Raw genomic sequence first — 21,178 nt, 5'->3', positions numbered from 1 at the left:
AATGGAAGAACAAATACTAAATCAGACAGATTCAGATTTCCACAGCACTTGAGAAAGTATCAGGTCAAAATATAAAATATACATCTACCATTCCAGCTTTTAAAAAATATTATATAATAATACATAAACAATAATTATTGTTGTAGACAATTCTAATGACCTCTCTCCATAGTGTCCATCTATCTACAGTATACCAGTAGAGTTATTCAGCAATTTATTTGTGCAATTCCTAGAGGAAAGAGAAGCATACAAAGGTCTGGAAGCTGCACATTGATGTAAATAACATGTAATACATTTCACAAATGATAATGTAAACCATAGTAAGATATATAGCAGAAAAGAGGAGAAAAAATGCATTCCCTGGGGCTGGAAAGTTATTGAAAGTTCAGAGCCAGGGTAAAGCCAGTTTACAGTGTGTGCGTGGAATTTCCTTGGCTGTTCCCTACAAATAAATCAGTGGTGGTATTTACACTGCAAAAAAAAAAAAAAACGGGGGGGAGGGGTTAACACCAAAAGTGTGTAAAATTCATGGATGTCCATTAGATTTTTATTATTTTTAGTTAGAAAATGGCTTTGCTACTACCCTGGTAAAGGAGACATAGAGGACATTGAAAAGCAGGAGGGGGGGGTAAATACAAAAGCACTTATGTGTGGTGTCTAGCTCGGCAGAAAGGGTGCCTAGCTTCCAACAGCAGCAGCAGCTCCTCTCGCTTTCTAGGGCTGGGCTGTAACAAGCAGCCGCCGCCGCCGCCGCTCTAGCTCCTCCGGAGCTGCGAGATCAGCTGAGCCTCGGTGTCACGTGGGCTGTGTGTCGAAGGTCACAGCGCTCACAATGGAGCTGTCGGAGTATGTGCAGAGCGGCTTGCAGATCCTAGCCGATTCTGGCTGCTTTTCTCCTAGCGCCTACACGGTTCTGCTCCAGACGGCTTTCCAGAGCCTGCTCAACGCCCAGGCGGACCAGGTAGCTTTAGGTAAGCGCTGCTTCTCGAGTAAGAGCCAGGAGAGGAAAGGAACCTGCAGTGTCTTTCTGGGCGCTGGAGAGAAAGAGGGAAATGGATCTATTTTTTATCTTCTGCTACATTATTGTGACTTGTGTTTGCAGCTAATTGTAGCTAGAGCCAGACCCCTAGATCCCTGTACTGTAACGCATACTATGCCACCTGCACCAAGCAAGACAAACACCAATGTAATCGCTTCCCCACGTAGTGTTCTTCCCCCATGTTTGTTATTTCACTGCAGAAATAACTGTGCATTTCTCGCTTGTGGCCTAAAAGAGACTGCAAGCTCCAGTTAAATGAAAGGAGCTTGGATGTTTTGGACAGTTGAGTAACTATCACTTCTTGTCCTGGCTGGTTATTCGAAACAGCTCTGTAGGGAGGTTAAGCTACGTATATTTGCCAACGGGAGAGGTTAAAATGAAGATGGCATGGGTCAAATGTGTATGTGGTAGTGGGTCCAGTTTGGTTTTGGCAGCTGCAGTCCCAGTCTTTAGTTGATGTCCCTTATAAGTATTTTTAATTCCCAGCTCCATTTATTTTCAGTGCAGTTTAGGTAATAAAAATCTGTTGCCTGGTCAGTAATTGCACATGCAAAGTAATCGTGTGTTGACATTTGACATGCAGCTTCGCACAGCAGTAGGGTGGAACAACAGGATTTGTTTTAATTATTCGGCTAGTGACTGCAATATAGTCCAAAATGTTTATTGGGAAATGCAAATCACTTTGGGGGGTGATTGTAGCTAAAACTGTAACTGTTGAACAAAATTCTAATTTACTTGGGGGAGGGGTTAATCAGTCTTTTGGTGAAATTTAATCTGCAGACAGTTCCGAAGTAAATTGTTATTCGGAGGAGTATTTACACTAAACGCGAGTGCTTGAGTGTTTAATTGTGTGATGTATATAGCAATTAAAACGAAGGCAACCGCCTATTTGTGTCCGTGAGTCCTCCTGGGTCACGAACAAAAGTTGTGTTTGTTTTGTTTTGTTTTCCCTGTGGGATGTTTCTTCCTATGGCAATCCCAACAAATCCGTGCAATTAGTTTATCATTGACATTATTCTTAATTGGATCATTGAATTTAATTCCATAAATGAACTGAATAAAATGGGGGTGGGGGTTGGATGGAAGGGGCGATTAGGAGAAAAAGAGCTAATATACTCAGAAAATTTGTGAAACCTTTGTATTTATGTTCTTTTAAATTTTATGAGCCGGATTCTGATCTCGGTTATACCGGTGTAAATCCGGAGTAATTTATACTGGTATAATCGAGGTCAGATTCTAATTCCATGTCTCTGGTGATAAGGCTTTGAGAAATGCTTGCGGGTGGGTGATGGGAAGTTAAGGGTTTCCCTATGATACGTAAGATTTTTAATGGATTGAGGGAAGATGCATGTACCCACTTATTACTGAAACTAACGTATTAGCAATGATTTTCACAATATGAAAATACCTGTCTTTTGTGCTGTATTTGGTTTAATAACTTGCCTACATATTTAGTTTCCTTCCACCCTCTAAATTATGAAACATTTTACTTTGTAACTTCTTAGAACAGTTCATTTTAAAAAGAAAGAGACGCCCTTTTAAGTTGTTTTCAGGCTTCAGGAACAAGTATATCATCAGTAATTCATTTATTTTAGATCACCCAGTCTTGAAACATATTGACCCAACAGTATTAAAACATTGTCATGCAGCAGCTGCAACTTGTATACTGGAGGCTGGAAAACACAAAGCCGACAAATCTACTATAAGGTATTTTGAAGCCACCCTATTCTTCTAGTGGCTGTTACTTTAAATTATACTGCTAATTTCTATTCAAAGACTAATACACTTCTGTTTTTCTCTCTCTAGCACGTATCTAGAAGACTGTAAATTTGATAGAGAGAGAATAGAACAATTTTGCACCGAATATCAGGTTTTAAGCCAATTTTAAACTATATTTCCCTTTTATAATTATTCATTCAGTAGAAGTTGGCAAATACATGTTTTCCTTTTTTCAGAAAAACAAAGATACATTGGAAATCATATTGGGAAGGTAGGTTATTCTGTCAACAGAAATCATTTTTCAGTTATAGATATCATTTAAACAAGCAAACAAAAAACCCAAATATATTATGGGGGGTTTATAATGAGCTATTTAAATGATTAAAGTAACAATCGTTCAATTGTATTTAATACTTTTGAACACAAATTTAAACAAAATATGAACTTTCCTTTCCCCATTTAACACTCTTTTCTTTAAATAAAGTTGTGAACTTTTGAACAATCATTTGAGAAAAATCGTAAAAACTTGTTAGCGTTTGTTTAGCCTTGAAGAACTGACCTTTACTTTTAGGATAGGATACACATAACCATTGTATCTTTCAGTATAGGCAGGTGTCCTCTGCACGTAACCGATGTTTCTTGGCGCCTGGAATATCAAATCAAGGTAATCTTACCACATTAGGAAACTTTGATTTGATTTCCTTCTCTGTGGTAATGTCTGATTTTTATGTGTGTTTTGTTATTACTTTAGACCAACCAGCTTCATAAAACGTATCGACCTGCCTATTTGGTGACCTTAAATGTGGAGGTACTGTATATCACTTTTCCCAGTATAAGTAGATAAAAGGCAACTCCAGGCTCAGGACACATTTTAATTAAACAGGTGTTATTCTTTTCCTTCAGAACAGCGACTCAAGATCACACCCTGACGTTAGTTTTAGTTGCACTATGGAACAGTTACAGGTATTTTCTTATATCATCACTGTTTCTGTATTTGACTCCAGCGCTGTGAATTTTGATCGGGTGTCAATCAACTGCAAAGTTTGTAAACAGTTCAAAAAATATATGGGGTTGGGAAGAATGCCTTTTGTAAAAACATATTAAATGAAATATTTTATTGTGTTTGTACTTCTGATGTGAAGCTGCCAGCTACACGAAGTTAGTTACCTAGGAATTACTCTTTTGTTGGTATGGCTTTAGAAACGGATGGAAAACATTTCTTAATGTAATGCTAATCTGAAAAGAAATCCATCAATTTTGTACAACTTTAATCTCCTGTGATACAGAGAAAATATAAAGGAGAAAATGGTATGGTATTTGGATAACCACTGCATGATTGGTTAAAATGTATAAACTGAAGAGTTTTAATCGGTGCTAATTGCACCTAAAGAGGAAGTAATTAATTGAAATATACATTGATCTCTGCTTAGCAATTAAGCATGTAATTAAGTAGTTGGAGGACTGTTATCCTGAAAAATATTAGGGAAAAACTGTGAAAGGCTGGGGGGGGGAGGGAGATGCAAAGATATTCCTATTACAAATTTTAAACTCAAGTGAAATGTTTCCCAAAAACTTTGTTTTACCTGCAAAGATATATTTTGGTTAGGTTTAGGTTTTGCTGAGTTACTTAAATTTGACATGCTTTGACTGCACGATTGTGTTGGCATAAAAGTTGTCATTAAATATTTTCAAAATATTTGAAATTTGCCTATGGCTATTGTGATAAGTATCTTTTAATGTTAACTGTGAATACACTGTTGATACAATCTTCATTTTAAAATGCACTTCAGTATTTTAGTAACGGATCCATGTGAAACGCTACTTTTTGCAAATATATGTGAAACACTTTAAGCATTGAAGTGTAGTAAAAGTTATTGCTTTAATAGACATTTTACATTTGTATCAAATATAAAAGTCCTCTGAGGCAAGTGCTGTTATTCCCATTTTGAGTATCTAAAAATAATGTATATTTGTCTCTATTAATAGCCAGTTGTTCCAAAATATGTTCTAAAATGAAGTACTCCATCTTTTAGGATTTAGTTGGAAAACTAAAAGATGCAGCAAAAAGCCTAGAAAGAGCCTCTCAGATGTGATCGAAGGACATTGACAATCCACCGGGTTCAAGAGGAAGAAAAGTGCACTGACTCCTAACAGTTTCTTCGTAGGGAACATGATGAATCAATTTTCTTCTTTTTAAAATCTCATGTAGTTCAAACTCTTAGACCTTGTTACTTATGTATCAGCTATTTAATCTGAAATTCTGTATTCTAGTAAGTGTAACTACTCTTTCTGTGCAGTCCAATTTATGTTCTTTGTTAAAGTCCTGTTTTCTTATCACAACTATTCTTACATTAGATGGCTAGATAATTGATTTGTCTTTAAAATATTCACTTTATTTTACTTTGTGCTTCTGAAATATTATTTTTCTGATATTTTTTCCACACGTTATAATAAAATGGATTAATTTCTTCTCTCCATTTTTGTGGATGAAAAGTTCCCAAGGCGAGGAAACAGCAGCTCCGTTTAAAATGACCTTTCCTTGGAGGAACAGTATTATCCTTCAAAAGGCAAAAACTAGTTCAGTGCGATACTGTTAAGGTTCTATCGATATAATTTGTTAGATTGTAATGCCGTTGTCCGTCCATTGCTGTATCCTTCACTCCAAGTGATGTTGCACCTTGTGTGAGATTAAAATTCACTCAAACTTTACAGTTGGAGGTAAAACTGCCAGTCCTTGATCTTGCCCCGGATTTACGCATTAAAAACTCAGAGCAAGCACCACTCCACAGAGGCAGGCAATGGGTCAAGGTCTGCTCTCGTTGAGAAGTCCATCCTCCGTTATTTCAGTGAGGATGTAGAGTTGGAACTGAAATGGGACCTACGTTGTCTCCACAACCTCTTCACACACACATCTTCCACCCTACTAGCTGGAAGCTTGTCCCTCCAGAAATTATACCCTGTGTATGAAATTAGTGTTGATACATAACTCTTCTCCTACTGATCCTCTTCCTCGCAGCCGCTGTCTTTAATCAACGGGCGGGAGGAATTCAATTGCTGAAGAGAATAAGCACCGGTTTAAATGCAAAAGCGGGGTTGGCTCCTGTAGTCCTGCCTCGGCCAAAACGCGGAGGTGCTCAGGTGAGGACTGCCGCTGTTGGGTACAGCGCTGCCACTCCTTCATTAAAGCCCGGAGCCAGGCAGGGGGTTTACTGCTCTGCAGCGATCCTAGGACGTCAAAGGAGGGGAAGTTAAGATGCGACTGACCTTGCCCACTCCCCTCCCCCGTCGGTCAATACTCCCTGGTATGATCTCTTCCCTCAGGGACCCACATTCTCTATCGTAGCCCCTCTGGCGAGCAAGCCCCCGGAACGGGCGGAGAGCGGAGCTTTAGCCTTGGCAGCTTTACGCTGTGGTGGACTGTGTCCAACACGAGGGAGCCTTCCGTCCACACAGGGGCTGTGTCCCGCGGGGGAACAGGAGCTGGGCACAGACCCAGCAAGCAGCGCCGTGCCTGGGGGAGCGATAGGAGGGGCCGAGTCAGTCAGGGTGGGAGAGGAAGAAGGAATATGCCCGGGGGATAGTAGGGAGCCAGGCGTGCGCGCAGGATGCACTGGGGACAGGATACATGTGGCAGGAGTGGGGGTGGGGGGGCAGGAGGTGTCAGGGCGTGTGGAGGATGCAGTGAGGAGCAGGATGGGTATGCTGGGGGTGGAGGATGCAGAGGCAACAAGGGTCTGGATGAAAACGGAGACCGACGCGTATGTATAGAAGAGAGTGAGGAAGGGGTAAGAGTCTGGTGGAAAGGCGGGCCCGGGAAGGTGGTGTGTGTGTCTGGAAGGGGGAAGAGGGTATGTGCAGAGGAGGGGGATCTGTGCTGAGTGTAGAGGGGAAGGAAGGTGGAATAGAGGAGCGGAGGCTGATGGTGGCATGTGGATGTGGAGGAAGCAGGACGCAGGCGGTGTGTGAATAGCAGTGTGGAAAGGCAGCCGTGGGACTGTTTGCAGATGGAAGAGGGACAGGAGCACGATGTGCAGAGTGGGGGCAGGAGGCAGGGAATTGTGTGTGTGCATCGACGGGGGCAAGTGTTATGTGTCGAGGGATGGGGGGATGCGTGTGCTCAGTGGGGGAACTCCCGGGCAGTCGCACAGTGCGGGCAAGGACTGGAGGAGATGCGTGGAGTGGAGGGGGAAGAATGGGCACCGTGTGTGTGGAGTAGTGAGGAGAGCCCGCGTGGTGAGCGCGGCCGTGGGATAGAAGGGGGTGTGAGCAGAGCGTGGGGAAGAGGCAGCTCTGGGTGTGTACAGCCCTTAGCTGTGCAGAGATGGGGCAGGAAAGGTGGGCAGAGGAGGCGGCAGCTGGTGTGTGTAGATGTGGGGCGAGGAGGAGGACGGAGGCGGTGTGTGTCGAGAGGAGGCATGGACCGTGTGTGCAGAGCGGGGAGTGTGTGTGAATGGAAGGAGGGGTAGCAGGCTCGCAGTGTCTGTAGCCAGCGGGGGAGAAGAATAGGGATCGAAGGGGTGTGGAGGGAGAGGAGGAAAAGGCAAAGTGTGTAGTGCGGAGGGAAGCGGAGAAGTGGGGAATGTGAGTAGCGGGGGGGCCGGGGCAGCGTGTGTGCAGCGGGGAAAAGGAGGAATAGGCAGGGTCTGTGTGTGTGCAGGGTAGGGGGAGGAGGAGGAACAGGCAGAGTGTGTGTGGAGTGGAAGGGGGAGGGGGTGGCGTGCGAGGAGGGGGAGGTGGCGGCTGAGTTGTGGGATTGGGTCATGGGGAGGCTGACGGGCTCCGACTACACCGACACTAATTCCCAGGCCACCCTTAAGGAATGAGGAGCCCCACGTGATGCTGGCGGGGCGGGCGAACTCTGAGCCATTTTGGGGACGGTGTCAGTTTCCACTGTGTGCCTTCAGCGTTGCATTTTTTCCCTCCTCCGCCCTCCCTTCCCTGTTTCCCCACCAACAACTATGAAATAATAATAATAAAAAGGAGACCAAGAGGCAGAGCAGGGGGCCGAGGGGGAGACAATGGGCTGGTGGAGACAGAACCCATCCGGATTAGAAAGATTTTAAACTCCCAGCTCCTCAGCCACCCAAAAACCAGACTCAGAGGGAGAGAGACAGAGGGAGTGAGAAGGGTCGGTGGAGGAGAGGAGAAAACCCGATTGTTTTGTAACTAACATGAGCTGAGAGCAGCAGCAGCAGCAGCAATAAGCTTATTGCAATTGACAGCGTCTGCAGTTCATTTCAAGATGGCCGCTTGGCTCACATTCATTTTCTGCTGAACGACTTTTAACTTTCATTGTCTTTTTTGGCCGCTCCGATCATCACCCACCGGCTCCTTTTTCCGGGTATGTATAAAGCGAGGTGTCTCCTTGCCAAGGACGGGGGGCGGAGGGGGCTTGGCGGCGGGTTTAGGCCGGTTTGGGGGCTGCAAAGGGGAGCCTAGATGTCCCCCAAGCTCTCCGTATGCGAAAAGCGCTGACAGGCTGCTCCAACCACACACACACACACACACAGACTCACACAGCAGCAGCAGCAGCCTGTGCACTCACTTTCGTTACGCACCCACATTTGCAAATTTTAGTTCCTTTCTTTCCCCAGCTGCCCCCTAAAATGTTTCTGTGCACATGGCCCCCTAGGAGAATATTTATATTTCCAGTCCCTGTTTCCAGCCCGGCCTCAGCGCCCTTTGTTTAAAGGCAGATTTTGATTAAACGGGGACGGTTCATGAAATCTGGAGCTGCCTAGGTCAAGAGATTTCAGTCCTCTCCGAAAGAAATATGCTTGGGGGGGTTTAAAGTGTGAAATACTGCACCCATTTTATAGAGATAGGGCCACTGGGGGGTAGTGATCCTGCTGGGGGGGTTGTTAGACCGGGGGGGACCGCAAAGAAAATGTTATTAACTTAAGTTGGACAAACACTTCTGTGAAATTTGATGGCTTGTAAGATGGCGGTTCCCAGTTGTTTCCAATGCCTCCGTTTGCATTTGTGCTTAAAATGCTAAAGTTTCTGGGCTTGTACCTGTTGAGGGGGGACAGGGGAGACCAAAGTTGAAAAATAACTTTTTGTGAATAAATCACTGGACTGTGATCCTTGAAAATTGGGTGTGCAGATTTACCATAGCGAAGATGGTGTGACTGCAGGACATAATGGGTTTTTTTGAATGACTTTTTTTTCTTTAACTGGTATTTTCCTTCTAAGCCCGGGAAGGGTAAATTAACATGAACTTCTTGGTAAAGTCTTTAAGATGCCGTGGATTTACTCCTCGGGCTGTTTATGGGTGGTACTAGAAAGTTGATTGTATATGTTTATGTAATTGTGTGTGGCCTTGACAATACACAACTTGGCGCTTTCCTAGCCATTTATTGTTAATATTTGGAAGTAAACAAGAAAAGAGAAGCAGAAAAAAATCAATTTATATAAAAGGAAAATCGTCATTTTACAGAATCTAAAAACTAAGCGTCGTGCCCCGCTCTCCATAAAGTTTAGGAAAATTTAGACATATATACCCAACGCCAAGTATAGCATTCAGTAGTTTTCTGCATAGTTTATAGTAGCCAGTGTTTCTTTATTTTACAGGACTCTTAAAGACTAGAGAAATTCTGGAAATGTAATCCACTAAAAATGCTTAGAGGCGCTATTTACAATACATCCCGTAAACTAAGACAGACTTTTGTTGCAATTTACCAGAGATGCAAACTATTGATCTATACCAGATCATGGCGATACCTACAAATTCACATGTTAGTTTATTTAGGTAGACTGATTGGGTACTTCAAGTAGTTAAATTTATGAGCCTGATTTTAAAGGCTGGGGGATTTTTACCCTCTGCTGCCATTCTTCAGTTCTTTCTTTACTACAATATGCTGTGCAAAGACGTTCTTTGGGGAAATACTATCCTTACAGCTCCTTTAAAACATATGTGGACATTCTTTAGTGAAGGGACAATAATAGTATTCATAGTAAAAGTGGCTCTTATTCCTAAAGATAATAAGGCTTTAGATGACAGGCTTGTTATTACTGAACAGCCAGTTCTTCGAGTGGATATAGGTGCAAAGTACGCAAAACCGTCTGAATGAAGTTACCTATATTTTAGGCATACTTTGTTACACACCTGGAAAACCGAATTAGATAGTTTATTGCACTCAGATTTTTTTCATAGTCTAGCTGATTATAACCACAAGAACGTGCTTCTGTTTTTCTTCATTTTGACATAACCCATGTAAGGCCTCTGAACAGTCAGTTGGCTGTCACTGTTTACCGCTAGCAAGTTTTACCATCATGTATTGTTACATTTAGTTGAAGTTTTTTTGGTTGTGTGTGTAACTATATATATATATATTCATGTTAAGGGACAGTTTGTGTTGGCTGTGGTGAATCTATGGATTCTTAACGTTAATACCAGTAGAAAAACCTGAAAGGATTTTCCTCTAACCAAAATATGACGGTCAGGTTTTGCTGTAGTAAAATATATAGTGTGTGTGTACCAGTTGACTTGTAGTAAGTATTTGGGTGTTTGATTCAGTTTGCTGCATGAGATCACAGATTTCAAAGACAGCTCATAGTATGCGATTAGCAGAAAAAGAGTTAACTTTAGGCTATAAATAATATGCGGTAGGGGATGCTGCGACTAAACAAGGATCACGGTTGAATAAATTCTCCATTTAGGAAGAGGCTACGCTAGCGTGAAATAAAACATGTGTTAATGTCTTTTGAAGGGCTGCCCTGGTATATCAGGGCTTGGGAAGAATTCTAAACCAACCGTCCTATGTGACCTCTGCCACGGTTTATTTTGCAATATAGATGTGTATGATTTACACGGTGTTGGGTTTAACAAATAAAATACAGAATAGCGAAAGCAGCAGCCTATTCATATTTGAGTAATGTAAGAAACCCCAGGTCAATGGCATTGCAGTAATATACTTCAGAGACTGAAGTAAAGCCGCCTTGCATTTATCCTCTCGTACAAAAACATGCTGTCGATATCAATAAAAAAGAGTGGCAGGTTGGAGACTGTTGAGGCGATCTTTGGAATCAGAATACAGTGACATTTGTGTCTTGACTCCCTGCGCGGTGCCACACTCAGCCTTGGGGATATCACCTCACCATAGCCCTTTGCACATGGCTCGCAATCATTTAATATTGGAGAGTTTGTCTACTGTACATAGCTCGTTCAGAGAGTCTCATGTAGCAGCAAGTGAAGTTTTCTTGCTCAGGTCGCTCGTGGGCGCTGTGGACACTTTCTCAGAAATGTTGTATCCCTCACCTGGCCAGTTTGACTGACATTTACAACGTTTCGGAACCTGGTTGGTATCGTTGGGTTTCACTGCTTGGTATCGAAGCTTGCGAGGATCTGGGGAGAATCTCAAGCACTATCCAACAGCGAGTTTCATAAACTCAGGCATTTCAGTCGAGGGTAGCTTCTAGACTTTGTCCCAGGAAGGGTGAGATCAGGAAACTTGGTCGTGGAGTGGGAGCACTGGAATGGGGAGGTGACTGGCATGCATTTGAGCAGCATCGTTATGTCACACTGTTCAGGTTCTAGTTGAAAGCAAGTGATGGAGTTTACTCTTTTCCCTCTTATTCTTTCCTATATATGATTTTTGTTAGTGTTGTTGCAGCCGATGGGGGTTTGTAGGCTGCGGGCTGGGAAAATGACATTTGTTTTTCACTCCTGTCGCTGCACAGCGTTGACAAGGTGTTGATTTAGCTTTAGGAATGGTCGGGTCACGTGGTTCTTTGCATATTGTCACTCCCGCACTGTTTAAAGTAGCTTTTATTGCTCAAAAGGTGATTTGTTCAAACAGTCTGAGATTTGCACACCGGCTTCCTCCCAAACGGACACCTCACCCCCTTATTGCAAATCGCTTTTCACCTTAGCAAAACTTTGCACCGTTTCTGTCCGAGCCGCGGGAGAATTTCATTTTAGACCCCAAAAAGCGTTAAAACGAGACCCAGTTAAATAAACATCTCGGTAATGCGATCGCAGGGAGCTGGGGCGAAGTCTACAGCTGGCGAGCTAGGGGGATCTGCCTGGGAATGCGGTTCGGCTGGGCTGGGCTGGGAGAGGGAGGGAGCAGAGGGGAAGAGGAACGATCTCAGACAAGCTCCTTGCACCGAGTCGACGTGGATAGAGGCCCCTGAGAGGATCCGAAATGGCCGAGACTCGGGAGGAGCCTCTTGCATTTGCCTCCACTAGTCTAAGACCCCAACACCGGCTTGGCTCAGCTCTCTGGCCGCCCGAGACCCCTCCCACCACCAGCTCCGCTTTCAGCCCCCACCCCCACCCCCATCCTTCCCTTCCAAATCCGGCTCCGCTCCCTTTGCACCCTGCGGGAGCGTGCGGCCGCTCTGCTGAGCCCGGCCCCACCAGCCCCCTCCGCGCCGGACACCACCTCCCCCAGCTGCACCCCAGCCTAGGTTCCTTCAGGCCCAGGCTCTGCCCGGCGCCGCTTCGCAGACACCCGCAGCCTGGCCGGGCCGCGCCCCCTCCCCGGCCCGGCTTCCCCCGGCCCGCATCCTCTCCCCGGCTCCCCCCCGCCTGGCTCTCGTGTGTTCCCAGCGGTGGCAGGATGCCAAGTGTAAGTGTAAGTTGCTATAGCAACCCCCTCGGATAGCTGAGCAGTCCCGAGCCTGCACCGAGCGCGGCGCGAGGGGGGAGCGGCCGCCGCCCGGACCCCAGCCCCGGCCGGGTGGGCAGCGGGCAGCCCCCGGGGCCGGCCGGAGCAGCTCCGAGGTGCGTGTCCCCCATCCCCACCCCAGGCTCTCCGGAAATGCCAGGGCGGGCGCAGCGGGAGACGCCGGTTCCCCTTTGTGTGGCTCCCCTGCAGCCCCGTGCCCGGCCCGCCCCACGGAGAGGGGACCCGGCTCCCTCCGCTCCCCGGGCTGCGGGCTCCAGCCGCGCCGAGGGGATCTGGGCCAGCGAGTAACCGCAGCACCCGCGGGGGAGCGGGTAGGTGCTGTGCAGCAGGCTCGCCCTCCCGGAGCTGGCAAAGGGCTTGGACCCCGGCCCCCAACGCGGGGCTGCAGGCACCTCTGGCCGGGACATTTCCCTGGGCTGTGTCACCCGGGCATCGCGCCCGCCCGCAATTCCCTGTCTGGCCACTTCTCCCCCTCCGGTCTCCTTCCATATTTCCCTGCGTTTTGGGGATGCAACTTCAGCGTGGGTGGGGAAACGCGGGATCTCCGTCTCTGGGACACTGAGCTCGTCCCCTAGTCAATGGTCCTCTGTGTGTGTCTTTCAGAGCCGCCTTTTCTTAAGCAAAAATGCACCGAACAACCAGAATCAAAATAACCGAGCTAAACCCCCATCTCATGTGTGTGCTCTGTGGCGGATACTTCATTGATGCAACAACCATCATAGAGTGTCTACACTCCTGTAAGTACAGTAAGGCTCTTCGCATTGTCCCTGTGCTGCTTCGCACCTTTCCCGTGCAACCGGAAAAACGGAGCTATTAGCTAGAACATCCAATATGCAGATTTGTGCGAAAGACGATTTGTTCACATTTCATTTGACAAAAGCCTTAGTCTTTGTTAACGTAGTGTGTCTATCTATATACACACCGAGCGTCTCAGTTTCACGTTAATTGCAGCTAATTAGAGAACTTGTTTAGCTTAAGCAGCGCATTTCTGACAGTGGACCATTTATTAGCTTGCATGGTGTAAAAATCGCACCTCTGTCCATATTTGAGTATTATCTAATAATATTACTAAAAGCCTTCCGTGTTTTTACTTATAGTCTGTAAGACGTGTATCGTACGTTATTTGGAGACAAGCAAGTATTGTCCTATATGTGATGTCCAAGTTCACAAAACCAGACCGCTTTTGAATATAAGGTAGGAGAAAATGTAATTTTACTTTATAAAAGGGGTCTAGCTGTGATTATTTTGATGTTATCTCTTCATCTACAATTTAAAACTGAGAGGAGTTGTCAATTTACATGCTAACGTTTGCCTATGTGCTGTCTTTGGAGTCTTGTCACGGATTGAAATCGAAGACTTGACTGGATGCGAGACAGAAAGTTTTTGTATTTTTTGGAATACACTAGCCGCTTGAACAATGTCCTTTTCCCTCTCCTTATTTATCACAATCCCATATTTTGCATCTCCATGTTCCATTTCACACAGACATCCTGCAGTGCAACCTCTTAACTGTTCTTCAGAAACATCAAAAATATTTATGAAACTTAAAAGGAAAAGTTAAACCTTAAAAAAAAGTCCTCATCCTTCAGCAGGATCCTTCATTGCTCCTTTGTGATGTTTATCTGCTCATTTTGGTTGGTGGTTACAGGTTTTTAAAAGGCCTTCATTCAGACTGAGTGAACACTATACGAGATAGATTGCTGGTGGACAGAAAATATTTTCAGTCAGATAAATTGCAAAAGAGTTAAACTTTATTTTAATAACGTCAATTTGTTTGTAAAGTCTTGTGGGTTAATTTTAATATAGCTGAGCATTTTATTTTTGTAGACGATCCCTCATTGCTACGGGATTGATTGTAAATGAAGAGCTGTAACTTTTATTCAAGTGTTGCTGCATTTGCTTATTTGTATTTTGGGGTTGTTGTTTTTTTAGGTCCGATAAAACTCTCCAAGATATTGTGTACAAACTAGTACCAGGCCTTTTCAAAAGTAAGTAGTTAAATCAAATAACAATACATAATTACTATGCTGCTTTTTTAGCTATAGTACAGAGTAAACTAAATGAAACATATATGCTTTCCCATCCAGATGAAATGAAAAGGAGAAGAGATTTTTATGCAGCTCATCCATCAGCTGATGGTAAAACTTTCTAGTTTATTAAACTTTTGGTAAAAATAACACAGACTGGACCTTATACTTTAGCTAAGACATCTTAATATTTTCTCTTTAATTTATAAATTATTTAACCATAAATACATTTAAGACACCCTAGATTCAGGTTTCTGATTAAAGATATAATAATGGCTACTTAAATACTAATACATTATCTTAGTATTGAGGTTTTCCCTGTTACTGAGAATTGCCATTCTGTCTGATTTTAATTTAAAAATATAAACTATTGTGGAAATTTCTGTGCAGCTGCCAATGGCTCTAATGAAGACAGGGGAGAAGTTGCAGACGAAGACAAAAGAATTATAACAGATGACGAGATAATAAGCTTATCCATTGAATTCTTTGACCAGAATAGGCAAGTTCTGTGGGCAATATTTTATGTTTATCAGTATTAACAGCTCTATCTATTATTTGTTGTAATTGTTTCATTGTTTTCTCCAGATTGGAACGGAAAGGAAATAAAGAGAGAGAGAAATCAAAGGATGAGGTAAATAATCTATCTTTACTAGAGACAAAAGCCTAGACAGAAAAACAAAAATTACTTTTTGGACAGTTTGGTGGGTGAGCTAAATAAATAATTACATGCATCTATCTGCCAGAAGAAACAACCCCCATAAAAAGATATTAAACAGAGGTTTGCAACCTCTTACTGTTATAGATAGAAAGAAATTACTTTGGTGGACAAAATAGAAGCTGTGTTAATACTTTTAAAATGGAAACTGAAGTAGTTTACTTTTATTTTTTAAATGTCATTTATTAGAAGAAAGACCATTTGAATTTTTAAAATATAATCACTTTTTTAAAATATTATTAGTAGAGATGTTTCATCTGTTTTAGCCCCCTTACATATACAATTACTTATATAGTATTGATTTTGCTCTGCAATTTTTTTTAGTATTTAGTGCCTATTTCCAATTTTATTGATAAGGAATTCTCAATAGCAATCTTAAAACTGTAGTTGGTCATTTTATAAAGTTTGTATGCTTTTAGTCAATTATACTGTGTCATCCTAAATTAAACAGTTAAAATGTGCTGTTTGTTCTCAGTACATGGACTGACTTTTTCCAAATATACTGTTAGGTGAATGACAAAAGATATTTACGCTGCCCTGCAGCAATGACAGTGATGCATCTACGAAAGTTTCTCCGAAGTAAAATGGACATACCTAATACTTTTCAGGTACCTGGATATTTTTTTGTTTTGTTTTGTTTAACAGTCCTTTTATTCTAAACCTTCCAGAGCTGGTTAGCTGTATTGTTGTTTATTTATTTTATTTTCAAGTGGGTTTCTAATTAGTTGTTTAACTGAGAACCAGAAAATAATAAGAACTAACCATATTTAAAATGTATAATGTAATATTTTGTAAGAAATAAGAAAATACTTTAAAATCCCACAGAAGCATTTGTGTTTGTGCTGTAATTTTTTCAAATTTATTTCTGCCTTCTAAATACTGAGGAAGTTATTTTGCATAGACTTTTAACAAAATTAAATACTGTTTTCATATATGCCAGATAAATAGTACGTATCAAAAGTTCTCCTTTGCCAGGCAGTTTTGGAGTAAAAGGTTTTGAAGTCCCATTGATAATATTCCTTTCAGATCACTTTTCCCTGGAAGAAAAATATATTATGCTTTAAGTTATTCTATTCTGATACTTATTAATTGAAGGGTTAATGTCTTAAAAATAGATCGATGTGATGTATGAAGAGGAACCTTTGAAGGACTACTATACACTAATGGATATTGCCTATATTTACACTTGGAGAAGGGTAAATACCTGCCGTTCCTCTTCTCACGCTGTAATCTTTACTGGTGCAGAGAGTGTGCTTATAGTGCCTTCTCTTTGTTTTGCAGAATGGACCTCTTCCTCTGAAGTATCGAGTTCGACCGACTTGCAAAAGAATGAAGATCAGCCACCAGAGAGAAGGCTTAAATAATAGCGGAGAATTAGAAAGTGACTCTGGGAGTGACAAGGCAAGCAGCCCAGCAGGAGGCATCCCCTCTACTTCATCTTGTTTGCCCAGCCCCAGCACTCCAGTGCAGTCTCCCCATCCTCAATTTCCTCATATCTCTAGTACTATGAATGGAACCAGCAGCAGCCCCACCAGTAACCACCAATCCTCCTTTACCAACAGAGCGCGGAAAACATCAATAAATGGCTCTTCAGCAACTTCGTCGGGCTGACACCTCAATGAGACTGCCGAAAACCCTGATTTATATAGATCTCTTCATGCCATTACAGCTTTATAGATGCTAATACATGTGACTATCGTCCAAATCGCTTTCTTTTGTAGTGACACCGAACTTGGCTATGAAAGATGGACTAGGTGACTGTTTATATGGACGTTAATTACAACGAAAGATTGTTCTGTAAAGAATTATTTTCAAAGGACTGGGAAGCAAACAGAAGTATACCATGATGTGTTAGGAAAGAGGTGGAGTGATTTCTGTCCCCATCGTTTAGACGTGGGAAGCTCCGGAAGTGGATATAAACCTTGGGATGTAGTTTGTTAATCCAGACTAACTCCTACATTACATTCTCTTCAATTGTTATTGTTATTATGCTGTTTTGTGAACCTGTAGAAAGCAACTGCTTTTTCATCTTGAAATGCAACAAAACGGAAAGAATATGCATAGAATAATGCATATATGTAGCCATGTCACTGTGAATAACTATTTCTTGCGTATTAGCCATTTTGATTCTTATGTTGCATCCTTACTTTTCTGTTGCTGCGCAGAACCGATCAAAATGAAAGTAAACTTCAGTTTTACAATTTGTATGCCTAAAAGCGGGTATTACCGTTTTATTTACTGACTTTGTTTAAATGATTCGCTTTTGTAAGAATCAGATGGCATTATGCTTGTTGTACAATGCCATATTGGTATATGACATAACAGGAAACAGTATTGTATGATATATTTATAAATACTATAAAGAAAATATTGTGTTTCATGCACTCATGATATGGTTGTTAAATTTCCAAACTGGTTCGACCCTTGCAGATGCCACCTGTTTGAATTTTGCTGATATTGCAGAGAACACTTTGTATGTGTGTGAAAGCTTCAGTCTTTGAGAGCTATCACAAATCTCTGTTAACCTGAAAGCAATTGGCAATCTTAATAGGATTTTATGGGCTTTATCTTGTTTCAAGTGATATATTTTTACTTTTACCCAACGATACTAATAGTTTAAATGGTGCAGTGAAGAAAAATTAAGGAACATGGAAGTGATTTACCTGTTTGGTTAGTTTTATTATTTGGTGTGATGGAATTGTGTTTTTAAAAAGCACATGGAATCATTATAGAAGCCATAAAATATGTGGTATAAATTTTAAGGAACCAGCAGGTTGCTGGATGAAGGCATTTTATCTAAATTTGTTTTAATATATATGTATATGGTACAGTACTAACTTCATTAACATTTAACAGGTACTTTAATATTTCCAATAAACTGTGGAGAACGCCTCTTCTTTAATGTTCTGCCAATAGGAGCATTTTATCAGAGGCTTCCAAAGGTCTTATTTTTGAACTAGAAGGAACACTTTTAACTTAAAATATGAATAGCCCCGAACACTTTTCAGTTTGTGCTTTGCTTTGGTCGAACTTCATGTGTGTTCATCACCCACCATTTATACATTTGTGAGGGTGTTTATTCTATATGGATATTGTTTCATGTTTGTACGGGAAAATTGTAGTTAAACATTTCATTGTCTCCAGTCTGCAACAGAAGCACAATTCTATTGCTTTGTCTTGCTTATAGTCATTAAATCATTACTTTTGCATATAAATTGCTGTTACTTGTCCTGCTTGTTTTTATAGATCAGGTGACTGCAAATCCGCCACAGGGATTATTGATGTATAATGTCTTGTTAAACGAGATTTGATATTTTTTCCTGTAGTAAACATGTACAGTTCCACTTCAGCAGTTAAAACGTTCAGTTTTATATACAGGAATATCTTTCATTTATAATTGATCAAACAAATAAAAGGGATACTTCATTCAATAAATAGCAAATAAGCTTTGTTAATCATGTGATATGAAAGGACAAATAGAGTGTTGTTACTGAAATACTCTGTGTGTGTGTGTATGACAGGTTTCGGTAAATAGAACAGGTCACCATAGAATGAAAATAACACAATTGTCTTAAGAGTGCTGATTTATTTCAGATGCATGCATAGTAAACAAGCAGAGTTCTTTATTTCACCTGAATAGTTCTTGGGACTAAGTGGTTAATTCTCAAATGTTGACAAAGGAGATTTATTTTTCTTCATATCCGTCCTACCTCCACTTTAGGAATGGTGGGACTAGGGGGAGTAGAGACTGTGTCTCTCCATCTCTAGATTACCTTTTTAAAAACTTCAATGGAACAAAATATTTTTTAAAAGTAAAGATAGTTCAATCGCACGGAGAATTGTCTTGGCCTGGTTCCCTATCCTATATAAAATATGAATTAATTCACAACAAAGGCCGGCATTGAGCCCAAAACACTGGATTGCACATAAATCAAACTAAACTTCTTTATTTTGGAGCCAGTTCAATAATGATAAATATTGCAATAAAAACTGAGTTAATATTGGTATACACAACCTTTCCGTCAAGAATAAGTGCAATGAAACGTGAGTTGCATAGTTCCCTTCAGAACTTATAAAATGTACATGGTACACTGTACTTCACTTCATCCAGTCCTTCTAAAAATGATAAGCCCCTCTAACGATGTAGTACGTCTGTTCTTCACTAGAAAATGTTTTGCTACGTGCTGTTTTGTTACTGTGATGCACATATATTGCTACATTTATTTGGGAAAAAATACAAGATAGCATCTTGATGCTTACATCAAAGCACTTCAATCATTCTCCTGGTATCACAAGATTGTCTTAGCAAGTAAAATGCACTGTTGTCAGGGGAAGAATGGGTAAGTCTTTAAATGGTTCTTTTTAGCCCGTGAAGATGAAATGGACATTTAATGTGATAATATAAGAAATTCCTCATACTCGGATTCATTTTAAAGATTATTTTTATCGGGAAAATAAGCCAAAGTGTGCGATGTCCAATTGCATTTGCTGTAAAAACATGTTCATCAATCAAATCTATCCTATACATGGCTAAAGTTTAAGGCAGGTTTATTTTGTCTGCATAGGAACACTACGTTTTTCATTGCTCGTTGCTCCAAAATTCGGTTCCGGTTCAGCTGCCAATTGCTCCACGCATAACTTGTGTCCACCCAGAATGGTGCATGCGAATTTAATGGCCCACTCGATCCATTCTTTTGAAAAGTATTTAAGAACTTTTTCCCCACAAGCAGAATTGTGTCCCCTGAGTTACGAAGTAGTGCTTAAAACAACCCATTTCATTGTCTTTCAATAGGCCACTATCAGCGTGTAGCTATTGCAGTTCCAAGGTGAACTCCAAGGAGCCTTTAACGTCACGTTATTAGACAGGAGAGCAAGAAGCTTATTTCATTCACATGCCAAGGTGCCTGAGAGAAAAGGCATCTTTTTAGATAACTTGGGTCAAAGAAGCTTTTCTTCAGTTCTTTGGAAATGAATGGGGGCATTGAGACTCTGATGTTTCAAGCTCAAAGGCAGAGAAAATTTAAGCGTTAGATAAACATGTATGTAAAGTGCAGGTAAATTTCTTCCTTTCATTCTCCAACACTGTCAAGCATGTCACTCCATTGCCCACCCTCACTTCTGCCAAAGAATCGACCTGTTTCGTTAGGAATTTCCAGTGAGAAGCCACAACGACTCTTTGCAAGGCTCTCGCGGATTAATACTGAGGGGAAAGCGTGAACACTCTAGTTTTTTACAGCTCTATGACTTGCAAGCGATCCTTCATATTGACCCTGGCCCTGAATCTATTGTACGTATCCTCTCCTAATATATAGCTGGTTATTACCTTTCAAAACATCACAAGTGAGCTCTTGCAGTTCCGACCTTTACCACCAAACAGATTCACAAAGATCGGGTGCTTTTAGAGGCACACGTACAGTACAACGGGCTCCCGTTTTCTAGCTAGACAGAGAAAAGCAAAGGCAACCTACACTGTGAGTTACCTGGGCAGGACTCTGATAGTTTTGCTCCGTGCAAGCACCTTCTGCCTTCCTAATTTTGATATTGTCAAATTCTGAGACAATGTTTACGTAGATAAGCGTTTCCTGTTTCCGCTGTTAATTTTTAATGTCCTTGCTTCTACTCTGGGTACTTGAAACGGATTTCCTTTATTTTAGTACTGTATAGGCAGTTTCTTTTTCTTCGCCTTTTCTTAATAGGTCCTATACAAGGAATGCCTTTGCAATTATTTATAGGCGTATCTAAGGGGCTGAAGACATTAAGTGTTCCGATCTTAAAATCGTTACCATGTCAGGAAACCCCAACGGGACAGCTGTTTTAGTGCCGTATGAATTCAAATTCTGATATCGTAGTTTTCCAGATTTGCTTCTTGCATTCCCTTTTCTGCAACCAAACAGAAGAGTCACAGAAAGACAAAAGATCAAACCCTAACACCTTCCAGAGTCTCGGGTGTCATCTCACTGCTTACTGGATTTGAATACCTATATTTATTAATGCACCGATTAATTGTATGCATTTAAAAATGTCAAACGCGTGGCTAAAAAAA

General features: G+C 41.7%; 2 protein-coding genes across 5 annotated transcripts; both read left to right on the top strand.

Annotated features, from left to right (window-relative positions):
• Positions 1–795: 795 nt before the first annotated feature.
• COMMD3 (COMM domain containing 3) lies at positions 796–5,467 on the top strand. Of its 2 annotated transcripts, XM_034760289.1 has the most exons (8): positions 797–971; positions 2,635–2,746; positions 2,846–2,909; positions 2,995–3,029; positions 3,362–3,422; positions 3,510–3,566; positions 3,662–3,721; positions 4,792–5,467. In XM_034760289.1, exons 1-8 carry the CDS (start codon positions 833–835, stop codon positions 4,849–4,851), a joined length of 588 nt encoding a protein of 195 aa, XP_034616180.1. In that variant the 5' UTR covers positions 797–832; the 3' UTR covers positions 4,852–5,467. The 2 variants fall into 2 exon arrangements, with proteins under 2 accessions (XP_034616181.1, XP_034616180.1); XM_034760290.1 differs by lacking the exon at positions 3,662–3,721 and having other exon boundaries at positions 796–971.
• Positions 5,468–7,576: 2,109 nt separating this feature from the next.
• LOC117872135 (polycomb complex protein BMI-1) lies at positions 7,577–18,551 on the top strand. Of its 3 annotated transcripts, none has more exons than XM_034760285.1 (10): positions 7,577–8,099; positions 12,997–13,130; positions 13,491–13,587; positions 14,326–14,381; positions 14,481–14,531; positions 14,811–14,919; positions 15,006–15,051; positions 15,645–15,743; positions 16,251–16,331; positions 16,417–18,551. In XM_034760285.1, the coding sequence occupies exons 2-10, from the start codon at positions 13,019–13,021 to the stop codon at positions 16,744–16,746; spliced, it is 981 nt and encodes a 326-aa protein (XP_034616176.1). In that variant the 5' UTR covers positions 7,577–8,099; positions 12,997–13,018; the 3' UTR covers positions 16,747–18,551. The 3 variants fall into 3 exon arrangements, with proteins under 3 accessions (XP_034616176.1, XP_034616177.1, XP_034616179.1); XM_034760286.1 differs by lacking the exon at positions 7,577–8,099 and adding an exon at positions 11,318–12,333; XM_034760288.1 differs by lacking the exon at positions 7,577–8,099 and adding an exon at positions 11,318–12,339.
• The last annotated feature ends 2,627 nt before the right edge of the window (positions 18,552–21,178 follow it).

This window comes from Trachemys scripta, chromosome 2 (assembly GCF_013100865.1).
Source record: "Trachemys scripta elegans isolate TJP31775 chromosome 2, CAS_Tse_1.0, whole genome shotgun sequence".
Lineage (NCBI taxonomy): Eukaryota > Metazoa > Chordata > Testudines > Emydidae > Trachemys > Trachemys scripta.
Note: the sequence above shows the minus strand (reverse complement) of the source record. Positions and strands in the feature narration are given on the sequence as shown.